Source organism: Periplaneta americana, chromosome 17, assembly GCF_040183065.1.
Source record: "Periplaneta americana isolate PAMFEO1 chromosome 17, P.americana_PAMFEO1_priV1, whole genome shotgun sequence".
In the NCBI taxonomy this organism is placed as follows: Eukaryota; Metazoa; Arthropoda; class Insecta; order Blattodea; family Blattidae; genus Periplaneta; species Periplaneta americana.
This window is the reverse complement of record NC_091133.1, coordinates 19,116,053-19,136,445: the sequence shown is the minus strand read 5'-3', so window position 1 is coordinate 19,136,445 and position 20,393 is coordinate 19,116,053. Positions and strand designations below refer to the sequence as shown.

The following is a 20,393-nucleotide window of genomic DNA, read 5'->3' as shown; positions in this document are numbered from 1 at the left end:
CTGGCTGTATAAACATTTTGTAAGTAGTGTTCAAAGTATTTCAAAGTAATGAATGTTGTGATTAATGACTAAGTTTTTAAACATGCTCGTTTATAATTTTTTTATATCCTGCAGTGCATTCGTATTGTAATGAATGTATAATTACATTAACAAAACGTTCAATATTAATAACTACACAAGATATTACAATACATCTACATGTAACGTTAATGCACCATATAGTAGAACTTACCACAATATCTTCTATCCAGTGCTTCTCATTCTTCATAAGACGTAAGAACATTTCTTCAATCTGTACATTTCCAACAGAGTCCAACAATTTACTACAAATTCTGTTCAACACTACTTCATCACTAATGGTTCCAGCTCTTTCATAGCGATCATCTTCCAGGCTCATTAACATTTTTGCGAGTTTAAGTTTCTTTCGACACACAATAGCAAGGTATACGAACTGCCGAGAAATTAACTCTGATTCGCACAGATCCAACAATCGAGGAAAGAAATGTTCAATAAGTGTATTTTCTTTTTCTTCGGACACTTCAAGTAAAGAAAGAATACACAGCAAAGTTCTGCATATGTTTTCCATATTTTGTATTTCTCTTGGATCTACGATACTGTTTGATTCATAAGCTGAAATATGAAAATAATACATGTTTATACATATACCTTTAAAGTGTATAACATATTCCAATTATAATTAATTTTAAATTCATGGCAAAAACAAAAGCAATTTTTTCTTATACAAAAATAATTCCATTCTAGAAAATGTGTAGAATTTTGTAATGTTAAAGTCAACTAAGGATAGCATATGATGTACTGAATTTTGGCAGCAGAAAATATTTAGGCATTTCTTACAAAAACCTTCTGTTTAATTCCATCAATGTACAAAATCAAGCATTAACAACCTTACTATGGTGGAGCATAGGTACACAATAATGCAGTACACATATAACTGCCTATACACTTTTCTTAAAGAATTTTATCATCATCATCATCAATAGTCAGCCAGGTAGCTTAGTTAGTAGAGCAAATGGTTAACACTGAAAGGTCCTCGATTCAATCCTACATTGTGACAGGATATTTTCATTACCAAAACTTCCAGAACAATCTCAAGGTTCACTCAGCTTCTATCAAATTGAATACTGTGTCTTTCCCAGAAGTAAAAGGTGGCCGGAATATGGTACCAATCACACCACTTCATTCTAATATTGAGGTCTACCTTCATGCCTCCATGATGTGTAAAGGGAATATATACCTTTACCTTAATTATTATTGATATAGAAATGGTGAAACAATGGCTGGGAAATAAGAGTAGGCCTACTTGGAGGAAAATCTGTGTCCACATCATTACTATTTAGCACAAATGCCACTCGGGATCACTGAGATTTGGACCGAATTCCCATTATAGAAAATCGATGCACTAGCTATTTGATTACTAGTAAATTTAAATGTACCACTGACTATGTTAAAGAGACGTAATATATAGAGCATTAACAACCTAAAGAAAAATGTTAAATTATGTTTTATTTAATGACGCTTGCAACTGCTGAAGTTATATCAGCATCACCGGTGTGCCAGAATTTTGTCTTGCAGGAGTTCTTTTACATGCCAGTAAATCTACTGACATGAGTCTGTCGCATTTAAGCACACTTAAATGCCATTGACCTGGACCGAATCAAACCCATAACCTCAGGTAGAGAAGACCAGCACTATACCGACTGTGCCAACAAGGCCCACAATTATGTATAGTGGAAATATGTTAGATGGCTAAAGAAAAGGAAATTTTGCTCATCAAAAAGACCAAAATACGAATATTAGGCTATTTCTTTTACAGAAGTTGTAGTTGAAAGTGGAGGACTAGTTCAAATCCGAGGCTAGCCAACCCAAAATATTTATCCTCAATCACAATGATAACTTGCAGCTATGAGAAATCTTATGTTGTGAAGCTCGTGGCATGTCAGTTGTTTCCTCGAAGATAGAAAGGAATAGTCGAAAATGTTGTACTAGAAACCCTCATTTCAAAATCAGTAAATATTATTCTTCCACAACAGCCTCTTACTATACAATTTGCACATTAAAATATTTGAATTGCTTACATAAAGCTGCTCATTTTTATAGCTTTCCGTTCATTGTTTAATATTGATTTTGTCTCGGCCCACCTTCATGCAGTTCATGTGTAACTTGCAAAAATGGAACAGGACAGAAAAACAAACAAGTCAACAATTACTTTTAAATACATCGAATTCAATTTAAATTTCTTCGGCAACAATGAGGAGGCAACAATGGAAGATTTAGTGAAGAACTGTTTTCAGAACATGGGAGGAGTGATAGTAGGAGGAAGAAGAATAAAGCATATAAGATTTTCTGATGATATGGCGTTGTTAGCAGAAGAGGAGATGATACTAAGGGATATGCTACTAGAGCTAAATGACAGCTGTGAGCAGTATGAAATGAAGATAAATAGCAACAAGACGAAGACCATGATCATAGGAAGGAAAGTAAAGAAGGTAAACTTGCGAATTCTAAATGAGGCAGTACAGCAAGTGGACAGCTTCAAATACATGTGGTCTACTATAAGCAGTAACATGAGCTGCTGCCAAGAAGTCAAAAGGAGAATAGCAATGCCAAAAGGAAGCTTTTAATAGACAAAGGACCTCTGGAGAAAGAACTAAGGAAGAGACTAGTGAAGTGCTTTATGTGAGGTGTGGCATTGTATGGTGCAGAAATATGGACATTTCGACGAAGTGAAGAGAAACGACTAGAAGCATTTGAAATGTGGATATGGAGAAGGATGGAACATGTGAAATGGACAGACAGAATAAGAAACAATGCTTTGTTGGAAAGAGTGGATGAAGAAAGAATGATGCTGAAACTGATCAGAAAGAGGAAAAGAAATTGGTTGGGTCATAGGTAGAGAAGAAACTGCCTTTTGAGGGATGCACTGGAAGGAATGGTGAACGGGAGAAGAGTTCGGGGCAGAAGAAGATATCAGATGATAGACAACATTAAGATATACGGATCATTCATCGTCGTTCCTGCAATAACTCCTATGTGCAAAATATAAAATTTTTCAGTAGGAAGAAAAAATACATTTATTCATTCTATGGCAGTGGTACATAGGAGATTGTCAATTATTACATTTTCGAAAGAAAAAAATATAATTACATACAGGAGATTTTATTATTTGCTGTATCACTATTTACATACAGGAGATTTTATTATTTGCTGTGTCACTATTTAAGTTATTTAATAGAGCAAAAATCTGAAAATCGATAAATATGTTACATAGGAATTAATGCAGGAACGACGACGAAATGAGGAGACAAAGAGGAAGGCAGAAAATACGAAAGACTGGAGAATGCTGGGTTTGCAGTGAAAGACCTGCCCTTGGGCAGAACAATATGAATGAAAAAAATAAGGAGGCAGTTTATTTTATAAAGTGTGAACAGAAGCAAAGGATGTTTAAGTGCAAGAAAAATTTAAGGGCTGGTCAAAGTGCATGCAAAATTACAAAAAAAAAAAATTATGAAATTATAATTTCGCACTTATTTGTAGAACCTACTATATTTCGCACTTTGTACTCAATTTAGCATTTTATCGTGGATTAGAAAATCACCGTAAGGTATGAAATTCCCTCTCTAAGGCACAATAACGTGATTATGCAGCATTTGGACACTTTTCGCATTTATGGCGACTGCAAAAACCTATCATCTCTAATGATTATGATTGTGGCAGCGGCAGTGGTAGTGGTGGTGGTAATAGTAAATAATCATCATCAGCAGCAGCAACAATCATCAATCAGGCATTTGGCCTGTTCCACTTTAGACTGAAAGCTGGTCCCTTCTCACTTCTTTAGCTGTCCAAGAGACGATGATTATTTATGATGATGATGATGATGATGATGATGATAATGATACAACATAAAGTATTTGGAACAGTTGAAGAAAGACGAGAAAATTATGAGTTCGTAATAATCGCTGCATTAGTGAGAATAACGGAAGTACAGTACATATTTCCTAAATTAAATTCATGTATCAGGATACAATAAAGACAAAAAGTAATTACATTTCTTTGTACTCATCCTGTTGCTTCTATTCTCAAGTTCCAACGTACACAATTCTAGAGCTTCTGTGTAAATGTTCTGCAATTGATCATCTGTGTGTGTAAAATCAGGACACCATACACACAAAAGATTCTGAATAAGAACATTTGTTGTAACAGGGTCTAACAACAATTTATCACATATGAATTTGTGCATATTTGTCGTCATGCATCCAACTGGAGATTTCATACGATCTGCTCGAATAACTTGGCTATAAAGAAGCATAAGTTCCTGAAAAGGAAAATATAATCATCAGTTAATTATTTAACAAAATTAAGGAAAATGTAGAATTCTTTCCAAGGTACTAACATATTTGTGCATTCCTGCAAAATCATACTAAAATCTTACATAAAGGAGAGTACGAGATAAGAAAATCACAATTACGATGAGAAAGGATTACCGTGCATCCCACATGGTATAGCATTTCTCCCACTCGAAAATTAAGATATATGTGTGCATGCACAAGTGTGTGTGTTGGCTGGGATGCAAAAAATGACATATTTTCATAAAGTCATGCCAAACAAGTCAAATTTCTGTCACTAATCTGGATTCATCACCCTGAATGTTTACAGTACTGCTTTAGAACACTGAAAGAGATTAATTCATTGTGTCGAACAATTTTAATCAGCTAAATTCATTGGATTTATAGTGCATACATTTTATCTTTTCACACTCACTGATATAGAGTGGATGCAATCTGAAAAGCTTTTGATGCTTTCATGTTCATAGAAATTTGTGCAAATGTCAACTGATTTTAGAAGGCACTTACGAAAATTACGGATGTGGTAAGGAAAATTGGAATTTCTCACTCTAATAGAAATGTAAACAAAAAGTTGTTGTTGTTTTCTAATGCCAAGCGTTTGACAATAAAGTCATTTGACCTCTTGCACTCCAATATTTTTCAAAGATATTATCATGGTCAGCCAATGAAGCACAGATTTTGAAGTGTTCCGAATCCATTTCTTGGTTTGAGATGCACAATGGGCAGTTTGGGGACTGATATTTCCAATTCTATGCAGGTGCTTGGCCAAACAGTCATGGCCTGTTGCCAATCTAAATGCAGCTACAGACGATTTTCGTGGTAAATCAGGAATTAACTGTGGATTATGATGCAGAGAGTTCCATTTTTTTCCCTTGAGATTGTGTTACCAAATTTTGTTTGTTGAAGTCCAAGTATGTAGATTTAATAAATCTTTTCACAGAGTAATAAGTAGATTTAGGTACAGGTCTGTAAGTAGCAGTGCTGCCCTTCTTTGCTAAAGCATCCACATTCTCGTTTCCCAGGATTCCTCAATGGGATGGTATCCATTGGAATATAATTCTTTTATTGAGTGATATTAATTGAGAGAGCATTTTAGTTATTTCTGCTGTTTGAGATGAAGGTGTGTGTTTAGAGACTATTGATAGAATAGCTGCTTTGGAGTCTGACAATATAACTGCATTCTTAAATTTATTGATGTGGCATAGAAGATTCCTGAGACTTTCACTTACTGCAATGATTTCTCCATCAAAACTTGTTGTTCCATATCCAAGAGATCTATAAAGTGAGAAGAGACAGCACGTAACACCTGCACCGGCACCTTGTTCTCTGGAGATCAAGGATCCGTCAGTGTATAAATGAAGCCAGTTTTGTGGAGGGTACCTAATATTAATTGTCTCTAAAGACAATTGTTTCATTATTTCAGTGTTTACTTCTGATTTCAGTATTTCTTCTGTTAAATTTAGATTATACTCTATATTTAATAGAGTTAAAGGGTTTGGTTTAATTTGTAAGTTTTCTTTTAAATTCGGGATACTGATTTTCTTTTTTAATTCTTGAACCATGGATATGAAACTTTTTTGAGTTTTTAATCTACAGAGAGGACTGTATGAATGCCAATTATTTCCTGGTAATCTGATAAGTTTTTCATGTTGAATCAGTGCTTTTTCTTCTATCGTCATTTTGATGCTGTTAATATTAGTGAGGAATCTCATAGAATCTATTGGAGTTGTTTTGATTCCACCAGTAATGAGCCTGAGAGCTTGGTTTTGAACATATTCTATGTCGCTTATGAAAGGTGAAGTAATTAAAATTTGTCCGCAGTATGTCAGCACTGGCTGTATAAACATTTTGTATGTAGTGTTCAAAGTATTTCTAGAGTATCCACATTTCTTTCCTGCTAGTCTTTTTAGAAGGGAGAATATTTTACGAGCTTTTTCAGAAATGTATTTCAAATGGTTACTCCATGTTAACTTACTATCGAAAATAACTCCAAGATACTTGGATTCATAAGTCCTAGGAAGGTGTTGGCCATTGTATTGGATATTGAATTCTCTTTCTTTTTTACCAAGTGAAAATATTTGGTAGTTACTTTTGCTTAAATTGAGTGTCATCAAATTTGATGTATTCCATTCATGTAGTTGATTTAGAGCTTTAAGAGCAGAATTTTGAATTTTGTCTCTATGTCTGTAAGATCTGGAAGTCCACAAAACTATATCATCTGCAAATAGCGCTGTTTTCATGTTTGATTCCTCTAATAGGGAGGGTAAGTCATTTATATAAATATTGAATAAAGTTGTGCTGAGGACAGCGCTCTGAGGTAGACCTCGATATGTTTGTCTGTAACTAGAAAGTGAGTTATTGAATTTAGTGGCAATGAATCTTTGACTAAGGAATTCTGATATCCATCTGAACGTATTGCTGGAGATACCTAATTGTAAACAAAAAGTGGGTGACTCTTTACAACAAAATTTCTTTAAGTGAAGTAAAAAATATGATAATTTTATTTTCCCACATTTTTATTGTTCCATGGTAAAACACCTTTTTTTATAGAGTTTTATTAATTTCTAGAGAAAAAATGGAACAGGTTTTAACAGTTTTATGAAATCTTGCGATCCTGGCTGTTATCAATAAAATTATATAACTATTTCTAATGGCAGGAATAGTGGTACTACCTTACATAAGTGACAGGATCATCTATATTAAATTTAAATATTCTTCTTACAGAAAATATACATGAGATTTTAATGAAGCCAAATCTCGATAATTCTACATGTCACGAATTGCAATCATTCCTATCATTTTTAAAATTCAGCAAAACTATAAAGTAGTGAGTAATGGGGAACATGTGCTAACATTAAGATGTTAAATCTGCATATATCAATGTACACCATTCATTCTTTGTGGGGTAAGAATTACATAAAACCAAGGAGAAATGTGAGAAAAAACAACAAATTACATGGCAGACTGGGATATTTTTACAATGGTTATAGGGGCTACATTTTTCCTATCAGTTACCATTAATAACTTTGACATGAAAGGTAATTTAAATCGAGAATGTATCTATTGGATCAACCCAGACAGAACTACATAGATCAACCCAGACAGAACTACATGGATCAACCAAGACATACATAGACCGTAAGAAAACTGAAATGTACCAATTGGGAATTTTACAAAGACTAAAAGGTTGATCATGGTAATCCTCTTGACTTACACTTAGTATTAAATGGAGAATGGAAAAATAACACTTGCTGTCGGACAAACTTCACAGAGCTCGTAACGTCACTGCAACGATATAGAATGTCATGTTTCGAGAAGTGATAAAAGCTTTAAATTAAATTAAACTAATATAATCTAAATGCATAAGTCAAGCTATAACAGTAAGAATGTTGTTAAACACTGCAGTTATACCTATGTTGCTGATACATGCTACCACAAATGATCAATACAAAATGCACAAATTATACATTATTAAGGACACTTTAAAGTGGTGAATAAAATACATCTCGGCAAATAAAACTATTGTAATTCGTCAAAAAAGTAATTATTTAAATATGCAAATCTTGACCAATTTATCAACAGAGTCATTGCCCAGGGTGTGCTATAGAAGGCTGGTCTATACTACACCTACAATGGGATGAGATGATTATGATGATGATGATGATGATGATTTGTTACGATACCACAGAGGAACTGGAGCTCCAGAGAAAACCGTTGTGTTATCTGGACAACAGGCTTGCCCAACGCGTTACAAATCAAGGATCGAACCTGGGTTAAAAGCCCGGCGCTCTAGTCGTTACACCACCGTTAGTCTTCATTGCATACTCTTGCTGAAAATTTGGTAAATAACTTTCACACATTTCTTCTTACTGTGTTAGTGTGTAACGAACCAAAGCATTGTGCATACATGACACTCAGATTTTCATTTTTCACAAATGAGCATCTATAATTTCGACATGATAAAACATGAAAGACAAATCCACTTTCGTATTTATTTTGAATGTTTTATTGCGGAAAATAAAATAATGGAATTTCGTGACCTAGGAATGTACGATGCAGCTATACTTGTAAAAAAGTCGCATTTAACATAAAAATATTGTCAAATTCGCAAAAAAAGGGAAAAACGAGCAAAATTCGCAAAAAATTGTAAAAACGAGCAAAATTTGCCATAAACTGCAATCGTAAAACATATCTGCAGAAAGAGTCTCGTTCATAACTATAGAAATTTTAACTCCCTGACTCAACAGAAATTCGAGAAAGAAAAACATTAGTGAAAATCAAGTGTCCCTAAACATTAAGCATTCATTCTCCATTTCCCTTTCATTTCCTTTATAGACATATGTACTTAATTAAATTTTCTATATTAGGTATATTTAAAATGCCTTAGTAAATGTAATTTTTACTCCAATGCAAGTCAATTCTGTAGAATAAACTGGAAAAAACAATAGAACAGATTGATTAGCTACACAGATTTGCAAAGACCATAGCCAAGTCAAACTTAAATGGGATGACTAAGAATAAATATGGAGATGGAATAGTAGCTAAGGCAGTAAGCACATTTGTCTGATGATCTGATGATGCACTGGGTTTGGTTCCCACTTGGGCTGATTACTCAGTGAAGTTTTTCCGAGGTTTTCTCCAATAGTACAATGAATGTCAAGTAATCACATGGCGAAATCTCAGCCTCATCTCGTCAAATATCATCTCACTATCACTAATTCAATAAACAATAAATAACCTGATAGCTATTACAGTGTCTTAAAAGTAACACTTAAAAAAATTATATATGGGACAAGAATTTGTAAGTCTAATCCTTGATAGCACCAGCAGTGGTAGTGGTAGCAGTAGTGATAGTGGTAACAGTAGTGGTAGGGATAGCAGTAGTGGTGGTGGTGGTGGTGGTGGTGGTAGTAGTAGTAGTAGTAGTAGTAGTTCAATAGTAGTAGTAGTGGTGGTAACAGTAACAGTTGTGGTAAAGGGGTGATGGTAGTAGTGGATAGTGGTGAGGAGGAATGGTGGTGATGTGGAGGGGGGGTGGTGGTGGTGGTGGTGGTGGTGGTGGTGGTGGTGGTGGTGGTGGTGGTGGTGGTGGTGGTATCAGCAGTACTTCATTTCTTTCACTTCACAAGTTCTCATTTTTTATAGTTTATTTACCTCCAACACATTAAAATGGGCTGCATGTTGCGGTAAACTAAAAAGCAGAGATTGGAATTCTGCTTCCTTCTTCAAAATTTCAATTTCATTCACTGTAACCACATTACCATCCATGGCAGTTGACTTCAGAAACTGCATAAGTACTGCAGCAAGCCAACTCTGATGCCAGGGAGACTCAACGATTTGCGATGAAAAGCTGAAACACATCAAAAGCTGTTATATATGACAGAAGTGGTAAAAATGTTTAAGATACTTTCTGAAATTTTATTTAGGTTTCAGTATTACTCATACATATTTTAAAGTGAACTATTTATGTCGTAACTAAAGTACTGGTAACTTATTTGTCTCAGTGGGAATACTTTCATTAGGACATGAAGTTATAATGCTTTAGGATCTTTCGTTTAATGGTTCACATTGAGAACAAGCATTCTCGACCTAAGACATAACGTTTTAACAAACACATCATAAGGTTACAATAAACACCTGCAGTTGAAAAAAGAGTTTATGCATTTGTTATTCTATATTATCGAGTGAATACCATATATACCACTAAACCTGAGATTCAATAGGTTCAAACCATCTGGTAACAATGAATTTTAGGATGATAAAATCCCTAGCGTGATTTTCTTTAAAGGGAAAGTAAAACTGGAGTTCTTTGTTATAGATTTACGATTTCTAACAGATTGACTACGAAAACTCTAAGCATAGCATACAGACATTTTCCTCCCATGTCAATCTGTTAGTCATCATCCTAGTCCGTTAATCCAACTATGAGGTAATTAATTCTGCCTTATAGATATTCCTACCTCAAAAATGGAATTCTTCACACTGTTAGGCTGGTAGAGTGTCACTTTTCTAAAACTTTGTATTGCACAAAGTTTAAGAATTATTTATTGGTAACTTGTAGAAATTAAACATGAAACAGTATCTCAAAATTTTCTCGGGCTTCCAGCCAGGTCATAAGTTGGTGATCCACCGACGTTTCGAGGATGTTCATCTTCCTCATCTTCAGGGTTAAATGATAACTAAGGGTACCCAGCTCCTTAATTTATAGTGCCAGAGAGAGGAGTCAGCAGAGGAGCTATGCGCTGATTGGCTCTTATTAGTGCGGACTGCAGCGTGAATGCGGCTAACGTGTCGTCTTGCTTTGTGCTGTTCGGCTGATTGACCGTGAGTCTCAGGATGGGCTTGACGGACGAGTTCTTATGTGTCCTCCGCTGATGATGGCCCGTCATCTGGGCGTTGAGAAATTTAATAGCCGGTGCCCATGCTGCACTTAGTTGGAGACCTGGGTCCCGATTCAGGTTACTGCGTTCTGCCGCTATGGCCAGGGTTTCCTTTATTCTTCTATCCCAGTAGCCCAAACACTTCACCAGGACCTCGGTGTTATTAAAATTAGCCCTATGGCTATGGCTATGACAGACAGGACGCACAACTACGCGTCTTTCGGAACATCAAAGAAGCATCAGATTAATGCAGCCCGAAAAATCCGGATTGGCTGAACACTGTATTGAAAAAAGCCATCGTCTAGAATTTTCTGCATCGCGAAACTTCTGGGCCTCCATAACAATCTGTTTCCAGACGTTTCTCCTGCTCTCTCTGCTCAGCACTTTAGTCTTTTTTTTCCCTCGCTCCACGCCATGCCAGGCGTCCATCAAAGCTCGAGCTCCGCTTCCCCCACCCCTTCCTTACCACGCACCATTCCCCGAAGCAGCCAGAATATTCCGGCCTGCCGCCACAATATTTTGGACAAGTTTCTTTATTAAGAATTTACCCATTATCAATTTATCAATAATAGTTACATCGCAATCACTGATCACTTAGCAAGTCCACTTCTGCGATGACGATCATGACAAAAAATGATCACTAAAACTGAATGTTGATAATGGTTATTTTTAAATTTTGAAACAAATTTAACTGTTTATGAAAAATGTTGGACATTGATAAAAATAATAATTTGTTAAGTAATATTGTCGAATGCACTGTTAATTTGAACTGTTTATTCTGTATTATTATTTCCACTTGGTATACTTGGTATATACCATTATTGTTCGATCATAGTAATTGAAAAATTTGAACTGAACTGAAAAAAATGTGAATCATAGGCAAAGAAGTGGAGTCTCCTTGCATAATGTGATTTAACTATCTCAGATGCAGAAGGAATGAAAAGGAGGGGGCATTATGAGTTGTGTCACCAAACATGTTCATTGCGGCAGCTGGCCATCTCTATAGATTTGAAGTATGGTAAACATTTTTGGCTTATGTCCTATTTCATCTTTCAAACAAATTAATTATTGTTAACACGAATTATTTGGGGCGGGGCGAGGCCCTCTTATTAATTTTATTGCAGGCGACACCCCTGGCTGTATAAGTTGAGGGGACAGAAAGTGCCTTGCTCCCCCCTCCCACGAAGTCTGCACTTATGATTGTGACTATGTCCAGTGGAGGACTCTTAAAATGCTTATCATAGTGGTGCCAATTTCTGTAAAGATAAATAAACGAGTTCTCGTAATGTCAAGGTTCAGTTCGGTAAGTTTGTTCAGGCTTTTGGTAAGCCTTGCATATATTCTTTTTGGTAGATAGGTAGACAGATTTATCCTGAATCATAGCAAAGAAAGGAAGATTTACTCTGGACCAAAGCAAAGAAAGGGGTTCGTAAGCTATGATTAGCAAAGATTTATCCAAAAGCAAAGGAAGGAGTACATCATAGTGATATCACTTGATTAGGCCTATATCATCATTGTGTTAAAGTATCTGACAAAACCATTGGTCGGAATATAAATTAAATGAAGGTATTTGGGATGGATTGGGTGTGTTTATAACTTTTACAGTGACCTCATCATGTGTCTATAGTGGTGTGCTACAATTTAGAAGTTATTTTTAATAATTTTGATGGTGCAGCGAAATATCGAAGTTTCAGCATTATATTAGGCTATTTAAAAGCAATGTAGTCAAGAATATTTCATAAGCTTGTGTGACTTACACTTAATCACAATACCTGTCCTAATAAGTTTCCCTTCTTTTTATCTACTTATGAGATGGCATACTTCCCTAGGAGAGGCCTCCCTCCACATTTGTCATTCATACATGTATCTTAGATGTCTTCGTTGCCTTTCACTGTGCATACTATATCTGCAGTTTGTTCAGCTGGTTTCCATATCCTAGATACACTCAGTCGTTGATAAATGGCAAACATTGTTTTGATTTTGGTTTGTGAAAGCAAATAAATTGAAAAACATACAGATATTCATTTGCAGATTCACGCTCCTCTGTTTTAATTTTTGATATTCGGAAAGATTTCAATTGTGTGGTTTCGTAACAAGGTGTTTTTTTACGGTGATTTTGTGTTAGGAGAAAATCCACAAACAATTAGGGAAAATACGGAAATTTTACTTGAAGCAAGTAAAGCAATAGGTTAAGAAGTAAATCCCGAAAGGACTAAATACTTATATGATTATGTCTCGTGACCAGAATATTGTACGAAATGGAACTATAAAAATGGAGATTTATCCTTCGAAGAGGTGAAAAAATTAAAATATCTTGGAGCAACAGTAACAAATATAAATGACACTCGGAAGGAAATTAAATGCAGAATAAATATGGGAAATGCCCGTTATTATTCAGTTGAGAAGCTTTTGTCATCTAGCCTGCTGTCAAAAAATCTCAAAGTTAGAATTTATAAAACAGTTATATTACCGGTTGTTCTCTATGGCTGTGAAACTTGGACTCTCATTTTGAGAGAGGAACAGAGATTAAGGGTGTTTGAGAATAAGGTTCTTAGGAAAATATTTGGGCTAAGCGGGATGAAGTTACAGGAGAATGGAGAAAGTTACACAATACAGAACTGCACGCTTTGTATTCTTCACCTGACATAATTAGGAACATTAAATCCAGACGTTTGATATGGGGAGGGCAGGGCATGTAGCATGTATGGGCGAATCCAGAAATGCATAAAGAGTGTTAGTTGGGAGGCCGGAGGGAAAAAGACCTTTGGGGAGGCCGAGACGTAGATAGGAAGATAATATTAAAATGGATTTGAGGGAGGTGGGATATGATGGTAGAGACTGGATTAATCTTGCTCAGGATAGGGACCAATGGGGGCTTATGTGAGGGCGGCAATGAACCTCCGGGTTCCTTAAAACCCAGTAAGTAAGTAATTAGCCTATATATTTTTAGGTAATGAATGTGCCCTGGACCTAAATTGCGGGAAAATGGCCTGGGCGATGCTGTGAGAGTTTAATAAATAACTGATGAAATTTCTGAAGTACCATTAGTGGACACACGTGATTAATAAATAATCAAAGTATCGTAATTTAATCCATATCTGTAGGCTTAACTAAATAGCATGTCTACAACTTCCTAAAGCATGTATGTATGTATCCAATGCCTACCCACTTCACTTTACGTGATTCGGGTTTCGCATATTGCGGATAGATGGCAGGACTGTGACCCATTTTCTAGTCGCACACCACTTCGGCGCGTCACGCTGTACATGGTGTGAATCTGTGGAGTGTTATGTCTTATTCTAGGGTAAGTGTATGTGTAAGTGTTCGTGTAGGCCTAAGTGTTGTGTATGGAATGGGTGGTGGTGGTGATGATGAGGAAGGGAGAAGGGGAAACCCGGTGCTGGCACGTAGCCTACTCCTATCGAATGGCACTAAGGGGGCCGCCAGGCTTAACATCCCCATCCGACAGACGAATCACTATCAACAGTAACATAGGCCTATGCCTTCTCTTCATAAGTCACTGCGGATTAGGGATTTAACCTAGACATATTGGTGTACAATCTAGTGATTAGAAGTTGTGCACTGCCATCTCTTCTAGTCCCGAGGTAGAAATTTTACATGAAAATTTTTGATCCTGCTGGGGATCGAACCCGGGGCCGGCTAGTCTGGAGGCAGACAAGCTACCACAGATCTAACTCGGCGGACACTTCCTAAAGTATTATGGGATTAATTCAACAGGAAATTTATATTAGTTTCACCAAGTAAAATAAATTTTGCTTGGTATCTAGTTGTTAATCTCGTGTTTGCATGCTGTATCACAATGAAAATCATTCTCATATATTTTCTCTAAACGTTTACATTAATGTTTGCTAATTTGTATATATATTCTAGATAAATATGATGTATTGAAAACAGCAAAACATTTAAGACACACAGCAAGTTTATTAAATACACAACCGTGCTTATTCTGAAAGTGCACGCAAGTGGTGCACGGTCTATAAGTGATACCTTCATCCTGTAGTTTTCAAAAATAGATTAGGCCTATATAATTCCTATCTTTATAATTGGGTAAACATTACCTCTGCTCATGCTCTACTGTCTTTGTAATAGGTGTACTACAAGTCTAAACTTTGATAATAGGAACAGTGTTTTTTTCTTTCCTCTATACGGTACGTAGGCTAAGTTCCTAGAAAATTCTTTGATCCATTAACACAGGCAAGGGTCATTCCCAACGTGCATACTGTATTTCATAAATATAAATTATGAAAATTACCATTTATTACAGGAATCTGCAGCCACATACCACAGCAACTTTTCCGTAAACAATTTGTCATGTGGATCAACAGGTTCATCTTCATGCAACAGTCCTTTGACAACATTCCAAAGTCCATGATATAAATAATAACACAATTTGTCCATTTTAAAATACAAAATTTGGTACAAATTTCATTTAAATTTTTTCGTCACATTGTGATTACATTAATAACTAACAACAAAGAAAAATATATATAATATTTAATTACGTATCTTAATCTTGACGTTTCTGAAACTACAACACGTGCGCCATAGTCACTCTCATCTGTTTTTCTAGTCAGCTGATCGTCCAATATTACCAACAATAAAAAAGTATAAATGTCTCAGTGCTTAATTTTTGAAAGGAGAGAATTTAAATAATGCCGTAAACTGTCCAGATGTATAAACGTTATAGTTTCATGTGCTTATATACCCTCGTATTTTGACAGGAGACATAATTCGTTACGGTGAGTTTCAGTGAGAGGACTAATCGTAAAATTTGATGGTGCTCACTGCTCAACAATACAGGTTATGAAAATTCTTTGGTGTTATGATGCGGTCGGCACCACACTCTTGCTATTGTATTACCCCCTTCCCAAAAAAACACCGAAATCTGACCTTCAGCTGGTTCAACAATTAAGGCTACGGCTTCTCTATAGCACGCGACACTGAAACTTTCAACTTGCATTTTCTAAGTTCTGCGGTGAGGAAATCTGTGACAGGTTAGGTTAGGCTAGGTTAGTTTGGGCTTTTCATATACCTTGCATATGCAGGTTAGATTACGTTACTTCAGGCTTTTGATATGCTTTGCACATACGAATCTGTGAAATATGCATTTCGCGTTTGAAGTGTTCTATCCCTTTATTTCAAGAGTTAAATAATCACTTTTAGGTTATCTACACCGATCAATTATTTCCAATTTTTGCCCATTTTCTAATACATGTTTTCAAGTCAACTGACGTGCTATATGAATTTTTAACATTCAAAACTAATTACCTTTCAACTGAAATTTAGAGATTTTTCCACTTAAAAAAAAAAAAAAAAGAAAGAAAACCTTCAGTGTCGCTTGCTATAGAAAAAAAATGAAAATTGCTTTATTAACGACGCTTGCAACTGCCGAGGTTATATCAGTGTTGCCAGTGTGCCGGAATTTTATCCCGCAGGAGTTCTTACACATGTCAGTAAATCTGCTGACATGAGCCTGTCGCATTTAAATGCTGTCGACCTGGGCCGGGATCGAACCCGCAACCTTGGGCACAGAAGGCCAGCAGTGTACCGACTGCGCCACCTAGGGCGACGTTTGTTATAGAAAATCCCAGTGAACAGGGAGAAAACCCTCGGTTACAGATTCTTTCATGTTTTAGCCATAACTGCCGAGCAAAACAAACCCTATAATCTGGAAGATAACTCTGATTAAAGTTCTGGCTGATATGTATATCCAGGGTGCGAATTAACGGGGGGATAGGGGGTTTCTCCCCCTGTTGGAAAGTTATTCCTGTCTTATAAATTCATATTAAAGCCCTGCCAGGGATAACTTCTATCCTCTCTTACAAAATATAATTGTTTTAATATGAGTATTCTTTATAAAGTATAAAGTAAGCAAAGAAAATAATATTGATGTATTATCATCACCGGCAAGCTGACAACAATCAATAACTTAGGAATTACGCATCTTATTTTAAGCTGCTCATGGATGTAATTATTATTATCATCAAGATGCAAGACAAGCAACTCAGTGTGACCAAGCGTTGAGCCATATTGAATGAGGTTAATAATAATGTTATGTATGGTATTCTCTATCTAGGATTCTATCCCCCCTCATCAGAAATCTTAATTCGCACCCTGTGTACCTCTGTTATCAGGCAATACATGTCACTTGATGATATGTGTATATATCTGAAGTGTAATATGTAGCTATATAGTCAGCTATACAAATGTATTTTCTTGGGTTCTAGACGAGTCATAGATATCATAAAGAAAAAAAAATTGGTGTCGACGCAAATTTCACACCCAAAATAGGCTAGTTGAAAGTTGCTGTGAAAGTGGGGGCCGGTGGAGAGACGCGGGCAGGAGAGTTCCCTCCATCGAGGTGGAAGGGGTAGGTGGCACTGAGGGGCAGCACATACATCTCATTTCCGTGCGTTTCCTTACTAATCTCAGAGAAAAAACAAGTTTTCGTAAGGTCGAATCAGTGGCAGGTTAGATTTGGTTAGTTTAGGCTTTTTCTACGCCTTGTATATACGCAAAATTGTCTAAGAATGTGCCCTTTCTTCCAAGGCATACCAAAAGCTTGAACTAACCTAATCTGATACTGATTCAACCTTACAAAAACGCTCTTTGGTTGAGTCAATGACAGGTTAGGTTAGTTTATGCTTTTGCTGTGCCTTATATATACTCACAATTGTCTAAGAATGTGTTCTTCTAAGGCATACCAGAAGTCTAAACTAACCTTACCTAACCTGGCATTGATTCGATCTTACGAAAACTCGCCTTTTTCTCTGTGAAACAATAAGGAAATGAGATGCATGTGCTTTCCCTCCCTGCTGCCTAACCCTTCCACCTTGCTTGAGCAATTTTGCCTGCCCCTGCACCTCTCCAATAGCCTGCATTTTCAGAGCAACTTTCGGCCTTTATTTTCGATGTGAAATTGGCGTCAACACTCAATTTTTGTTTTATGACAAATATATATTTGTACCTTAACGTGATAACACTATAGTAAAGATTTTGGTTTTAAAGTGGTGTACTGAAACTTAATATTCAATCATTTTTGGAAATAGCCTGCCATTGTTTTTGTTTTTAATTAACTGATATCTGTATTGTTATTTAAAGTGAACTAAAAATACTTTTTATGTGCTCTATCGCTTAAGATCTTAACAAGTGCATATAATATAGAGTGATTCATGTAAAACTAACATGGAACGACGTGTTGAGTTCTGCCTTGAGCAAAAGGGAGGACATTTTCAGCATTTCGTATAGAGGTTAGTAACTTAATCTCCCAAAGATAGAACTCTTGTTGAAATAAATAAAGAAAGAAAGAAATTACTTGTTTTATATGAATCATTCTGTAGTTGGGGCCTGTTTTCCAAAGATTTTGTTTGGTTAATTAGTAAATATGACTGAGAGGTAAACTTCGACATTAAAATAGGCACATAATTATGGCCAATTGTGAACTACTCTAGCATTTTTCTCCTGGACCAGAATAATGCAATACCAGAGCAATTTGCTGGCAACCATAATTATGTACTACCGTAAAATTGAAATTTACTGACGGAAGAATTCTGACTATCTAACATGTGCTCTGACCCCTTCCATCTGCTGTCAAAGGGCCACTTATTTCTATATTTTAAACAGTTAAATTTTCATCTCATATCATATATATGTATTTTTTTTACCCCAGGAATAATGTTCAGATGGCTTCAGCAATTAATTAGAAAACATACAAATCCTATACCTGTTGACAGAGCAGCAACAACTAAGCAAAAATTGGCTGTTCTGTATATGTTATTGGCATGGAATGCCTTTGGATTTGTATGTTACATGTTCTACACAGGGCGTGGTGACTGGGCCCGTTATTATGGTTATAAAAGTGAAGCTGAAGCAGCAATGCCTCCTGGTGAGTTTTTGGTTCTGTTATTTCCACACTAAAATTATGTGCATACACTTTTTATTGGCTACAAATTATAAGTTAATACATTTTTCACAAAAGAGAGAAAATTATTTATGCACTTAACTGCCTTCAATGTGTTCATTGAAAACAGTATTAATATCATAATAAATTAATTTTTTTACAGCTCAACAATGGGCAAAAACTTTGAAAATAGAAAAGGCGAGAATAATCCGAATGTCAGGGCTACATCAAGAACAAGCATATGATTATGAAAATGAGGACCTGAAGAAAGTAAAAGAAGAAGAAGAAGAAAACTAAAATGTGAATAAAATCTATGTAGTATGAACTTTCTTTAAAATAAAGTATGTGCAGAAATGTGGTAACATAGAATGTATTTTAAAATAAAATAAGTTGTAAATTTATACTGACAAAGTAAAATAAATTTGGCAGTACTGACATCCAGGGGCAGTTCGTCAGAAGGGAACGAAGGCATGTTCCTCCATCCCACAATGGGCCAGGATGCGAATCTAGAAGGCAATAAACCAATTTTCTCACATCTTGAGAAAGAAGTTTCATGCATGTAGTAATATTCTGAATACTTAGGGCCTACATGCTGAGAGTCGTAAAATGCAGTCTGGCTTCTACCCTAGCATAAACAACATCCCAAAGATGACATGTTTGCTGCAACGCATTCAGTCTGTATCTCGCATTGCTAAGTGGAGAAGTTGGTCTGTTGTTCTTTACTGTGAAATGATTTTCAAAGGAATTAAAATGAGCAATGATGAATAAGATATGCGCCTATAAATTATTGAGTTCGGTAAATATCATGTTACATGACATCTTCAGAATTCGTAAAAGTGATGGTGTTCGCAAGTTGACTTTTTTTAAACATCGAGATTCAAGTTGGCTTATAGTTTATAAAGTAGCTGGCAGTACGGTAATTCTTATACAGAAATGTCAATAAACCTTTCAGGTTTAGGGGGAATATTGTCTTAATGCCCACAATCACCCATTCTAAATGTTTCCTCTTTTACAGAAGGAAGTTGCAGGGTGACAATATCTCACAGAGTATTTTTCCCCATTTCTATCTATCAAATCATACTCAATAATGACCTTGATTCAATATGTGAAGACAAAAATAGGCATTACAGAATGCAGTGATAATGTGGAGAACTATATAAGTAATAGATATTATTTTTTAATGTACCGAAGTACATATGGTATTTCCATGCAGATATTCTGCGTCATCATATGATGAAAGAGTAATGGAACGGAGAAAAATTCTCTCCGGTGCCGGGATTGAACCCGGATTTTCAGCTCTACGTGCTGATGGAGCCCAAGAGTTGGAACTTAATCTGAGACGATTCTGTCCAATGCCGGAGTGGATATCCGGTGTGGCTTAGTGGATAAAGCATCAGCACGTAGAGCTGAAAACCCGGGTTCAAATCCCGGCACTGGAGAGGATTTTTCTCCGTTCCATTATTCTTTCATCGTATATAAGTAATAGTTTGACGACTCTTAAACAAGAATTCAATAGAAGATGGGTGGAGTATCGTCACAATGAAAAGTATTATTTTTTAATAAATATTCTGAATGGTTAGGCAGAGAATTAAAAGTTCCAGAAACAATCCATGACACATTAACAGAATCAGAAGTAAATCCTTTTGCTGCATCATCAAGTTTAAGTCTTAGAAGCCCAAGAAAATTATTCACAGATATTACGCAACACAGGAAAAGGCAATGTGTAAA

General features: G+C 35.9%; 1 protein-coding gene across 3 annotated transcripts in view; it reads right to left on the bottom strand.

The window, feature by feature from the left end:
- The window catches only part of Sptz (zinc finger FYVE-type containing 26 spastizin), a 129,602-nt gene extending 114,286 nt beyond the window's left edge, over positions 1–15,316 (bottom strand). For 2 of the 3 annotated variants that reach the window (XM_069815805.1, XM_069815807.1), the window contains exons 1-4: positions 15,018–15,316; positions 9,519–9,714; positions 4,066–4,333; positions 233–630 (exon numbers count right to left, since the gene is read on the bottom strand). In XM_069815805.1, coding sequence (XP_069671906.1) covers positions 233–630; positions 4,066–4,333; positions 9,519–9,714; positions 15,018–15,163 — 1,008 coding nt within the window. In that variant the 5' untranslated portion in view covers positions 15,164–15,316. Of the gene's footprint in view, positions 1–232; positions 631–4,065; positions 4,334–7,578; positions 7,650–9,518; positions 9,715–15,017 lie in introns of those variants that run through there. The other variant, XM_069815806.1, reaches the window with a different exon arrangement.
- Positions 15,317–20,393: the final 5,077 nt, after the last annotated feature.